The sequence below is a fragment of the Ursus americanus genome, chromosome 9 (genome assembly GCF_024610735.1).
Source record: "Ursus americanus isolate L20-20 chromosome 9, mUrsAme1.1.p, whole genome shotgun sequence".
Taxonomy (NCBI): domain Eukaryota; kingdom Metazoa; phylum Chordata; class Mammalia; order Carnivora; family Ursidae; genus Ursus; species Ursus americanus.
The window spans coordinates 3523048-3535303 of NC_142135.1; the positions used below are offsets into that span (position 1 = coordinate 3523048).

The window sequence follows — 12256 nt, forward strand, 5'->3', positions numbered from 1 at the left end:
GTTGGTGATGGCAGCTGTGGCAGCCTTGGCTGGGGTGGTCGTGGCGGTGGCTCCATCTCTGTGGTCGAGCAGCGGCCAGCATCTGGTAAGGTGCCAGTAATGGCCAGTAAATGTTCATTAATGTGAATGAGGGACCAGCTAGTGCAAGTGTCTCCTGGTTGTTCGGGGAGAGAGGCCCGCCCAGGCAGGCATTTGTGGTGCAAGTTTGTCTTTGACATTCTGGTTTCAGTCTGTTGATTTTGAGATGCTCATCCTTTTGCCCTGGGGGCCCCTGCTTGGAGGATAAGCTTGAGAGGACTGGAAACAGGGAAGCTGGGTGGGCATTGTGGTAGACCGGGAAGGGCCAGGGGGCTCCTAGACCCACTGCTGTGGACGTACCCGCGGGCGGGGCCTGTCTTCCTGTGGGAACCCTCCTTTGACCTCTTTGGGGGTGGAAGACTCGGGTCCTGTTCCAATCTCTGTCTTATTGGCTTTTGATGGTGGGCAAATCCCTGTCTGGGCAGACCTAGACTCAACATCAAGTTGAAGCTTATCTCCTTTGGGCCGTCTGGGAGTTTCTGGCTACTCTTTCTGTCTCATTGGGGTTGGTCATAAGCTTTCTCCCCTAAAGAACATTTTTAGGAAACTTTCACCCATTTTGTTTAGAGAAACTTCCGGAAGTTATTTGGGAGACTGGAGGTATGAGACTCCTTCTCAGGACCAGCTACATGATTTGTGGGGCCCCTTTTCAGAAATTATGAAGACTTTGGAGCCTGTGACAGCAGAGAATTAACTGCCCCCCCCAAGCCTGGGCCTGTGGCTGCAGCTCCAACCCCCCGCCAATCCCCGCTAGAGCCAGTCCTGCTTCTTTGTTTTTTCCTCTCCAATCTTAAATTGTTGAGGCTTCTTTTTATAAAGTAACACCCTACACTTGTTGGGGAGGGCTTAGACAAACAGGATCCAGTGATTTGCATAACTGTGTGATCCTCCGGGCATTATGTCCCCAGTTGACAAAGGAGAAAATGAAGACTGAGCGAATATAAATGACCTGCCCGAGGTCGGACAGCTAGTAAGTGCAGGGCTCAGTCTCCAGCCGAGGAGGTTACGAGGTTATGACTCAAAGCTCAGGGGTTTCTTTCTTTGTCATGTGGCTCCTCGTCGCAGGGAGAAGCGCCTGCTCGCCTGGGCTGAGGATAAATGCAGTGGGTGATGCAAGATTTTTTCTGAAATATAACAGAAGCCTCAGCCGAAATGCATGTTATTTGTTGAATACCCACGGGTAGGAAAATGTAATTTATATTCTGTGGCTTCTAATATGTTTTCCGCAGCATCTCATCAGCAAAGACCTGCCTAGAGGTTTGCAGAATCACGTATCTTTAACCTAAAATTCCAATCTCTATAAATGAGTCTTTGTGTGTAACTGGGGGAGTTATCATCGCAGCAGGGGGCATGGAGTGTTTGAAAGAAACCCCTGGGGGCAGTTTTTGAGACCGTCTGCACTCTAACTTGCAGTAATTTACCCGTCTTCCTGCTCCGTGCTGCCAGTGCTGCCAGTGCTGCCAGTGCCCCAGTTCAGCTCTGCGCGGAGGTGAGCGTGGTGCAGGCCCTGAGCTCGGGCACGGGGCCGAAGGGTTTCCTGTCATTTGTGCTAGGACTTTGTGGCATGGCCAGGCTCAGTGCCGAGGTCGAGGTTAGTGTCGAGGTCGAGGTGGCCTGCACAGGCTGTGGGCTACAGCCTGGCCCTGCAGCCTCCCACTTGCCGTCTCAGACAAGATCCTGCTTGTCCACGGAGGAGAGGACAAGAGACACTAACTCAGAGAGTTCTTCTGAGGGTCAGGTGAGGTACTATTCCTAGAGGACCTGGCAGCTGTGGAGAGAAGGTTCTGAAGAGCAGTTGTGTGCACTGTCCTAGGTGCTGGGATGCAGCGAGAAGTAAGGGGTGCTTCCAACCGGGCAGGTCCCTCCGATGTTGTAGAAAGAGTATGGTGTGGCTCTGAGTGGGGAGGGCCCGATGCTGGGCAGGTGTTGAACAGTCACCCACTGCTGTTCCTTTCTGGTTTCTGGGATAGAATCTCAAGGAAGGGCCTCCACCGTGTGCTCTGACACACTGAGGCTTGGAGAGGAGAGGGTCTTCTTTCAGACAAAAATAATCAGGTGATCAGTGCTGTAATCAGTGTTTTTTCTTAGATTTACCTTCAGTAGAGTAGGACCATGCAAGTATAAATGGGTCCTTTCAGAACCCCAGGAAAATGGTTTTTTAAATAATGACTTTTTTGACCATGACAGAGAAAACAAATAGTTCCTTAGCTGCCAGGCAGAGCCGCCTGTTAAAACAAGTGATGTTTGCTTTGGTTGTTCGAAGGGGCTGGGGGCTGCTGCTAGAGACAGTGTGGGCTCAGGGATGCTGCTGAAGGGCCAGGCAGATGCACCGTGTGCTCTAGAGAATGGTCTGTGAGCCTGCCCTGGGGGTTTCTCCTGCCTGAGGGTCCCGGAAGCTCTGTAAGGAGGTGCGGGGCAGGAGGGGGAGGCCTGGGTTTCTGGAGCCAGCAGTAGCAGAGCAGCTCGGGAAGGGGAGCACAGGCCTTGGAGCCTGGCAGCCACAAATCTGGCTGTCAGCTGCCTCGTTGGTCAAGGCCACAGGAGGGCGGGCCGTTCAGCCTGTCAGCGCCTGTTCTTTGTGAACGGGGATGTCCTTGCTCTGCTGTCCACGTCACTGCATTGACAGCAGGCTCCAGCGAGCACATGGTTGTGCAGGCACTTTTAAAATGAGCTCACCTGCTGGGCTGTTCCCTTATTTCAGGCGGTGTGAGGATGCCAGCTGTGGGCCGCATGTGACAGGTGTGGCATAGCCAGTCTAGATCTGTGTGCAGGCGGCCTGGTGCAAAGTGTGTGCGGTGGTGTCTTTATGAAAACTGAAGAATCCTTATCATAATCTACTGATTACTACTCTGTATCTACGCCGAAAAACCCTTCTGACACCAGTGTCCGTTCGAGATACCTCTCTTGAGTTCACAGTCCTGGGTGTGAGTCCCTGTGGCCCCACTTACTAGCTCTGTGATTGCCAGGCACATGTATTAACTCGTTTGGACCTTGAGTGTGCACCCTGTAGCAGTGGGGATTACGATACCTGTCTCTCGAGGTGGTGATGAAGAGTAATGAGATAAACTTCTCGAAAGTGCCCAACACATGTTAATTGATTTTGAAATTCCTTGTGATTTGCCTAACAGGGTGTCTTTAAGGGCCGTGGAAATGGAGGTGGGCACTGCTTTAGTTTTCTCTTGCTTTGTAACAAATTACTACAAGCTTCGCAGCTTAAAACAACACAGGCTTATTTTCTCACTGTTTCTTTGGGTCAGGAGTCCAGCATGTGTTAGCTGCTCAGGGTCTCACAGGCTGAAATCCAGGGTCAGCTGGGGCCGTGTCCTCATCTGGAGGCTTGACTAGGGAAGGATCTGGGTCAGGTTCCCTCAAGTTGTTCTTCATTCACTTCCTGTGGTTCTACGCCTGAGGCCCCTGCTCTCTTGCTGACTGTCAGCCAGGACCCTCCCAGCTCATGGAGACCCTCTCCGATCCTTGCCACTATGGCCTCCTCCATACACCCACTCACGCTTTGAATCTTCACTCAGGAGGAGTGTGGCCCCTTTTAAGGGCCCACCTGATTAGATGAGTCCCCCCCCCCCCCCGCAACAATCTCCTATTGATTAACTCAAAGCCAGGTGACTGGGGACCTTTATGCAAAATCCCCTCACTTTTGTTATAGAACATAACCTGATCACCATATTCACATGTGGGGAGAGGATTACACAGGGCATCTGTAGGAGGGCCAGGGGTCTTGGGGTTCATCTCAGAATAATGCCTCCGATAGGTGTTGGACTACAGGTGACTTGGGAGTGACCCGGGAGGAGATGCCACCATCTTCTCTCACATTCTCAGGGAGGGGACAGGAGAGTCATTCTGTATGCCCCTTGAAGTTGACCGCAGCACTGTCTTCCTAAAGTACCAGCCTCTGGACCAGTGAAGGTCTGTGTGACTTACGGGTCTGTACCAGGAACGGTGCTGTCTGGGTTGATGTCAGTTTTGTAAAGTTGCATTTGACATACCAGCATGAATTCAGCCCGCTAAAGTTGGCAAGAAACATCCATTACAAGGCATCTAAGTGGCAGTGATGACTTACTTTGTTATTGAGAAGGCTACAGTTACACTGGCTTTGGATTTTCATCTAAAGATGATCATAATGCCCACTGTTTCACTGGAAAAATGAATTGCCAGAGGAGTCATCTGAAACCATGTGAAATATGCAAAAACACTAACTAATACGTCGATGCTTTTGTGTGTGCATTTCTAGATTTCCAGTGGGTTCAAGGAGACGTGTGTGAAGTTCAGCTGATGGTATACAACCCAATGCCATTTGAACTCCGAGTTGAAAACATGGTATGTATCACCAGTCAGCAACTTAGCATGAAACTGAGCTTTTCACTTAGTATTTGAGGCACACATTCTCTGATATATGTCTGTTTTTTTTTAAATTTTATTTATTTATTTGATAGAGAGAGACAGCCAATGAGAGAGGGAACACAAGCAGGGGGAGTGGGAGAGGAAGAAGCAGGCTCCCAGTGGAGCAGGGAGCCTGATGCGGGACTGGATCCCAGGACCCTGGGATCACGCCCTGAGCCGAAGGCAGACGCTGAATGACTGAGCCCCCCAGGCGCCCCAACTGAGCCCCCCAGGTGCCCCTATATGTCTGTTTTAATATTTGTTTTGGCAACGATTATAAGGTTTCTGTGAAGGAAGACCATATCTTGTCATTCTTGTGTCTTTAGTGCTCGGTGCTCAATGTTTGAGTCAGTGAACAGACTCTGATTTGAACACACGTGAAGTGTAGTTGATTGGATGTGAGATTTGAAATAATCATGTCAAAACTTACATGAGATTAGGTTACAAAGGGTATGTTCTGTTGGCTACTCGGTATCAGCCTTGCGTTATTGCTGCAAGATGATAAGACCATCAAGGCCTGAGGGAAGAGCGAGGTCTGTAGAGTAGACCATCGCACCACCAATGGGAACTTTCATTCAGGTTTGAAATCCATTATTCTGTTTCTCTGTTTTGTGTAGGGCATTTAAAGCCTCACTTTGTAGTGGAGTCCCTTGGAACCACTTACCTAATCCCATAGTCAGTGGGAAGGAGATGTGTACTCTCCAGACTAGTTCCGATGTTTCTGGACCAGAGCCACCCACCTGTCATGCAGGTCCCATTTCTCAGGTCTTCTCTGTGCTTATTATTACGTACTGCTGCTGGGTACTGTGCATTATTACCTAGCACTGTGCGTTGTTGTGTAGTGCTGCCGGGTACTGTGCATTAGTACCTAGCACCGTGCGTTGTTGTGTAGTGCTGCCGGGTACTGTGGGTTAGTACCTCGCACCGTGTGTTGTTGTGTAGCGCTGCCGGGTACTGTGGGTTAATACCTAGTACCGTGCGTTGTTGTATACCGTTGCTGGGTACTGTGCATTAGTACCTAGCACCATGCATTGTTGTGTAGCGCTGCCGGGTACTGTGCGTTAGTACCTAGCACCGTGCGTTGTTGTGTAGCGCTGCCGGGTACTGTGCGTTAGTACCTAGCACCGTGCATTGTTGTGTAGCGCTGCTGGGTACTGTGGGTTAGTACCTAGCACCGTGCGTTGTGCACCATTGCTGGGTACTGTGCGTTATTACATAGCACCGTGCGTTGTTGTGTAGTGCTGCCGGGTACTGTGGGTTAGTGCCTAGCACCGTGCATTGTTGTGCACCATTGCTGGGTACTGTGCATTATTACCTAGCACCGTGCGTTGTTGTGCACCGTTGCCGGGTACTGTGGGTTAGTACCTAGTACTGTGCGTTGTTATGTACCACTGCCGAGTACTGTGGGTTAGTACCTAGTACTGTGTGTTGCTGCGTAGAGCTGCTTGGTTCGTACTATATGTTGTTATTAATACTACATATTAGCATATAGTATTGTTTTGTGACTTTTTCAGAGACTTGGAAAGGACGGTTTTGAGATTGTTCATGTTTTCCTCGTGAGTGTTGCGCTAATGTTTAGGGTGAGGGGTGGGTTTTTGTGAAGATATCTTGCTGAGTGCTCATGCCATGGCTTAGGCTGTGGGCAGGGCACTTGGAGGGCCTAGTCCCTGTCGTGGTCAGTGCTGTGGGTGCACGAGGTGCTTCAGGGCTCACGTCGGGAGTCGGGGAAGGCTTCCCGGGAGACAAGGACCCAGCTGAGAAGACAAGGATGAGTAGGAGCTCACCAGGCAGACGGGTGGGTGTCTAAGATGAAGATTAGGCTCTTAGCATGAGGCATGGGGTCCAGAATTCATTTGAGCTCTGAGAAACTCAGCTGAATGTCAGGCCTCCAGTCCTGAGGTTGCAGAGAGCAAGCTGACAGAAGGAGTGTTGTTCCCTCCTGTCGTGCCAGACACTGCCAGCTTTACAGTTTGGCTCTCAGGCCTGCTTCAGATTCTCCCGCTCCCTCTGCCTCCCCCCATCCCTGCTTTCCTGCACTCTCTCTCTTTCTGTCTCAAAAATAGCTTTCATTTTTATCTGGTTTAAAACTAATATATGCTTTTTAATAAAAAGGAAGAACAAAGAATAAAATAAAAATTGCCACTAGAAGGTAGCCCACAGATCATGGTCAGAATTTAAAAAATGAAATTATGAAATATTTCAAGCATGTGAAATGTTAACGGGATAATAAGTGCTCCTAATATCCACCATCCACATTTAGTGACTGTTAGCGGTTGGTCAGATTTGCTTTCGTTACTTTAAGAAGAGATAAGATGCCAGTACATTTTGCCTGGAGACAGTAGCCATCTACCTGCTTTCTGTGCTTGCACCCTTGTCCACCGCCTCTGTCCTCCACGTAGATCATTTCGTGCTTTTGCTCAGAATGTGGCACATGTGTGCTCATTGCTGCTAGAGCGCCTGCTTCTGGGTGCTTCCGTAGACCCAGTTAGGAGAAGCATGCATGCGTGTACATGTAGACATGTAGTTTATATGTAAACTATATAAACCCACATGCACAAGTCTGCAGAGGTGCACACACGCCCGTGCCCATACACACACGTGTGCACGATACACACGCAGAACTGGACCAGCCCTACTTCACCGTGGTGCCGCCAGCTCTAGCCCATCTCTGCAGGGTCCTCTCTTGCCTTCGCCCTTTTCACCCGTGTCCGTTCTTCCAGTGTGAGGACTCAGGTCCCAGCACCATGGTGCTGGCTTCCTTGCTTAGTCCTGTAGCGTGTGGAGTAGGTTCAGGGCTCCGTAAGCAGCTGGTCTGCTGAAGACAAACCCTGGAAGGAGTCAGGGCCTCCCCTGTGTGCGTGTCCGGGCTCTGTGTCTCTGCGGCGGGCTGCAGATTTCCATGGGGCCATCTTACACGTCATTCATCGCTCTGTTCCTGTATAGTGGTTGCTTTCAATCTCTTGGTGAATGGTATTTTTGTACTTTATTTTCTAATATTTTTTGGTTATTGCCAGATGATAGAAATACCTTTGCTTTTTTTTATGCTGACATTCTGACTTTGCTAAATGCACTTGCCAGTTCAGATTCCATCAGGTTTTTATGTTTACAGTTCTGTTTTTTGTGCGTAACTGTCTGCATGCCTTTATTCTGTTTCTTGCCTATTGTACTGGGTAGGACCTCTGTTACAGTGCTGAAGAGAAGTGCTGAGTGCGGACATCCTGCAGTGTTTACAGTCATGGGGCAGCTTCTCGAAGCCAGGGAATTTGTCTTGTTCCCTGTCGGACATAGCCTGGCACATAGTGAAATGAACTGATTATTTATAGATTCATTGAGGCATATTAATTGATGATATATTTCCATACTTCATTTTTTTCTTTATATTTACATATTTTACTTTTTCTTTACATTTACATTCCAATTTGGTAAAGCAACAAAAGCACATTTGAAAAATACAGCCAGCAGGGCTAACATCAAGGTGGAGTTGTTCAAACACCCACAGTGCTTTCCATTTCAAGGCTGTTTGTGGTAAGCACGCTTCTGGCCATCACTGTGGCTCTCTGTGGACCTTTATGGAGGCCACGCATCGCTGTCCTCCTCTTGGCGGTCCTGGGGTTTGGCCGTTAGCAGATGCCCTCTGCCTTGGGGACCAGTGATGTGGCGGTGGTTTGCGCTTTGTGTCTCATGCCGCTGTTGCTTGTTCTAGGGGCTTCTCACCAGCGGAGTGGAGTTCGAGTCTCTCCCTGCGGCGCTCTCCCTTCCCGCCGAATCTGGTCTCTACCCAGTGACTCTTGTTGGGGTCCCACAGACGACTGGAACGATTACTGTGAACGGTAAGGAGACTTGCTTTCTGATTTCAGGTCGAGTGGGACTGCCGTTTAAACCCCTGTCCTCCCCTGAGGCCTGTCACTGGTCACCCAGTGTTGGTCTTAACCGATTTAGAGATAATGGGGCCGTGACATGGAAAGGAATGGTTTCGAGTGCATGCAATACAGTCGGCCCACAGCGTTCCTTACAGCAGGAGGGGTCCTGCTCTGTGTCAGGCCTCTGCTCCTGTCCTGCTGGCCTCTTCTGGCGGCAGGACTGCAAACATGCCCACAGGCTCCCCCTGCATTCAGGCCTTCCTAACTCCCTGACTTCCTCTCACCTGGCCCTTCTCGCCCCTCTCGAGCCGTGTATGCGCACAGAATCCACCGTCCTCCCCTCCGCTCGTTGTCTGACCCACTGCGTCCTGCGGTTAGTCCTTTTCACTCCAGCAGAACCGCTGTCTCCGAGTTCCTGGCTAACCCAGTCCTGTCTGCCTGTGCTGCTCAGCCCACCCACCCTTGTGAGCGCTCTCCTCCCGTTCCTGTGAGATACCCCCTCTGGTCTCCCCTCCATGATATTCCTCAGGCCTAGGCTCTGTCCTTCCCTCCTCTCCCACCCTCTTCCCCCGTATTCTCCTCCCTTCCTCCTGCAGCGGGCTACCTCTAGGCAACCTAGGTCTCTCAGGGACTTTTCCGGCTTCAGGGCCCATCCCTATGCTGCTGATTCCCAGGGCCGTGGCTCCATCCAGACCCCTTTCCTGAACCTGCATAGTCAGCCACTAACCAGCCAGCCCTTGGCTTCCTCATGGGTACTTCACTGCCAGGTGTCCCAACGAGAGTGCCCGCCCACCCAACAGCTGCCCTTGTCCTGTGACCCGAATCCTGAATCTCAGTGAGGGTGTCGCCGCCCTGCCAGATACCAGGCACTCAGAGCCTGAACGGGACCCTCTTACAGTGTTTGTCACACAAGCAACAGGGCTTGTCATTCTGCATCGTCTCGGTGGCTCGTGAGTCTGTTCTCCCTACTGCTGCCAAGTGGCCTTTCTGCAGGACACATCTGGCCGTGTCATCTCTTAACTGAAGTCCTGGCACCTTGTCCACACCTGCCCCATCAAGCCTCAACTCCTTCAGTGTGGCTTTGGAGCTCTCCCTGTGTGATCCGGGCCTGCCGGGCCTCGTGCCCCTCCCTTCCTCCTGAGGTACCCCTCCCTCTCCGAGGCTCCCTGCCGTCCTGAAGCGCGCCCAGCTTTCTGAGCTTTGCCTGTGCTTTTCCTTCTGTTGGTGCGCTTCCAGACTTGGCTGGCTCCCGTGCTTCTCTCCGTTCTTAGCTCAGACTTCCTTTCCTCTCAGAGACTGTCCTCAGCTTCTCTGTGCTGGGTCAGGTGCCCTGCTCGGCACTCCTGCGGTGCTCTGCTACTGAGGGCGGTCGCTTGCTGGCCTTGTCTGTCTTGCCGCTCCGCGGTGTGTGGCAGGTCTCCAGCAGATACTTGGTGACTGAAAGAACAGACAGTTCTGGGAAAGGGTGATGTCTTTGGTGGGAGAGGGGGGCGTCATGTTGGGTTAGGATGTGTTGCAGCAAGTGCTGAGAGGGGCCCAGCACACGAATGGCGGGAACGTGGGGGAGAGGTGACCCAACGGGGAGAGTGGGTTGAGAGGGACTTTCTCCTACTGAGGGACCCTGAACTTTGAAGGCCAACTAGGAATTATCCAAACGAATGGAGTGGGGAGTTGGGGGGGGGTTCCAGGCACAAAGAACAAGTGGTCCAGAGACCCATGGAGTGTTGGAGAGCTGGAGGTGGCTCCAAGGAACCGGTCCCAGGCAGAGGGGTGGTGGTGACAAGGCTGGGAAGGTAGACAAAGGCCAGACCCAGAAGCACTAAGGGATGCTGGCTTTCTCCCGGGGGCTGCATTTCATTAGAGGAGAGATACGGTGGGACAGGCAGTGCAGAGGGACCCCCAGGCTGCTCTGTGGAGTATGGGCTGGAGGTGGGCAAGGCTGGGGACGGGAAGACCAGCTATGAAGCTGTTGGCGTAATGCTGGGATGAAATGACAAAGGTAGGGTCACAGCTGTGGCGGGAAGTGGAGTAAAGGACACAGATGAGAGAGGAAGTAGTTAGGACTGGTGAGCTTGACCCCTAATTAATAACTGATGCCCACTGGATAAGGAGTCAGAGCCTCAGTAACAGAGCTCTGAGTTGGTGCAGAACAGTTGCGTGCATTTTTGCACACCTCCTGTAGGAAGTGGAAAGGCCTGACCTCATGTTGTCAGAAATAGTATTAGACGTAACAAGCTTTGTCATCAGGGTTTGAATTTCTTTGCAGTCCTCTTCGGTGATACGTAAGAAAGGGAAATGACTGATTTTAATTAAGAAATGGAGAACGAAGGTTGCTGAGGCGAAACCACATTATGTCAGGTTTTCTGGAAAGAAAAGTAGGAGGGGGCATATTGCCAGATGTGGGCTTCAGCGGAGGAACATGTTTGCAAGTTAAATTAAGTCTTTTAAGAAACATATTTCAAAAGGAAGGAAGCGTGGGTGCCGTGAATTGGTGATTTTAGGTTGTGAGAGCAGTTTACCACTGGCAGAAGGTATAGGAGCCCCTGATGGGCCGTGAGGGCCTGACTCATCCCGAGCCAACCGCTTTCTCCTCTGATTCCTATAACCATTTAATGTGCGTGCACAAAAGTCATCACCCTAAGCATGTAGCTATGGGCGTTGTTTAATTTTCTTATACAGTGAATGTTGTTTATAATAATTATCTCTCGAAATTTCAAAAGCCATTTTAAAGCTTTGTTTAAATAATTTTCAAGTGCTTATCTAACCAATGGAGATTTTTTTGTTTTTGTTTTTGGCATGGAAAATTTGCTAATCTTCGATCACAGTGCTTGGGCGATCACGGAGCAGTTATAATAACAATAATTGGCTCTTGAACTTTCATCTCTCCACAGAAGATTTTGAATCATTTTTCAGATACTTATTCGGTCCCATTGTCCTACAAAGGAGCACTAGCTATCACTCTCTTAGAGACAGGCAGATTTGAAAAGCAAATTGTCAAAGTGCTGAGACCATAGTACTAACTTGTGTAGAGATTTCTACTTGACGAAGACTCACATGTACGTTTTTTACTCGGACCCAGGTGGCCCCGTGAGGTAGGAATGTGGGGACTGTAACCCCTCTGTCTCTGTGCAACACCCAGGGCTTTGGGCCAAGCTGTGGGTGGGACCAGTGGGTAACAGCTCGCCGAACTTGGTTCTGGGGCGGGGGGCCATGTTCCTTCATGCTGGGGCGGCCTCCAGACAGGGGCTTGAGGCCGGAAGCCTTTCCGGGGGCTGTGAAGCTCTTCATTTCGCTTCCTAGGTTACCATACCATGGTCTTCGGCGTCTTCAGTGACTGTTTGCTGGATAACCTCCCGGGCGTGAAGACCAGCGGCTCCACCGTGGAAGTCATTCCCGCCCTGCCCAGACTGCAGATCAGCACGTCCCTGCCCAGGTAGGGCGCAGGCATCTGCCTTCCCGCAAGAGAGCGCGCTTGAGAATAGAGCTTAGCATTCGCTTCTAATGGCACCAAGAGTATGAGTTAGTCTGTGATTCTTAGGACCAAAATATGGGTGAAGCGTTTCTTCAGGATGACCGATAGGCAATATGCTTTGCTTCAAATGAAGTAGAACAGAGTTAAAGTGTTTCCTACCGTGAACAGAACAAAATGTGAGATTAGCCTTTGGAATCATATTTTTTGTGAAAAAGAGTTAACTCTTATCTTTTAAAAAGTAGATGGATTTTTAAAGAGCATTATAGGAAAGCATGAAATAAAAAGGGAAATACATCTGAGGAGTCCCAGAAACGATTGCTATTAATGCTTTGTGGGTTTTCTTTCCAGTGTTTATCTGCCTTCTTTTTTGGAATGTATGTTTGCATATTGAGATGATGTTACATTATCATTATACATAGTATCCTAGGTTACTTTTTCCATAACCATATAA

General features: G+C 50.3%; 1 protein-coding gene across 10 annotated transcripts in view; it reads left to right on the forward strand.

Moving 5' to 3' along the window:
- TRAPPC9 (trafficking protein particle complex subunit 9) overlaps positions 1–12256 on the forward strand; it is a 596424-nt gene that overhangs the window by 148399 nt on the left and 435769 nt on the right. For all 10 annotated transcript variants that reach the window (XM_087864581.1, XM_087864582.1, XM_087864586.1 and 7 more), the window contains 3 exons: positions 4325–4410; positions 8177–8303; positions 11634–11766. In XM_087864581.1, coding sequence (XP_087720707.1) covers positions 4325–4410; positions 8177–8303; positions 11634–11766 — 346 coding nt within the window. The remainder of the gene's footprint in view (positions 1–4324; positions 4411–8176; positions 8304–11633; positions 11767–12256) is intronic.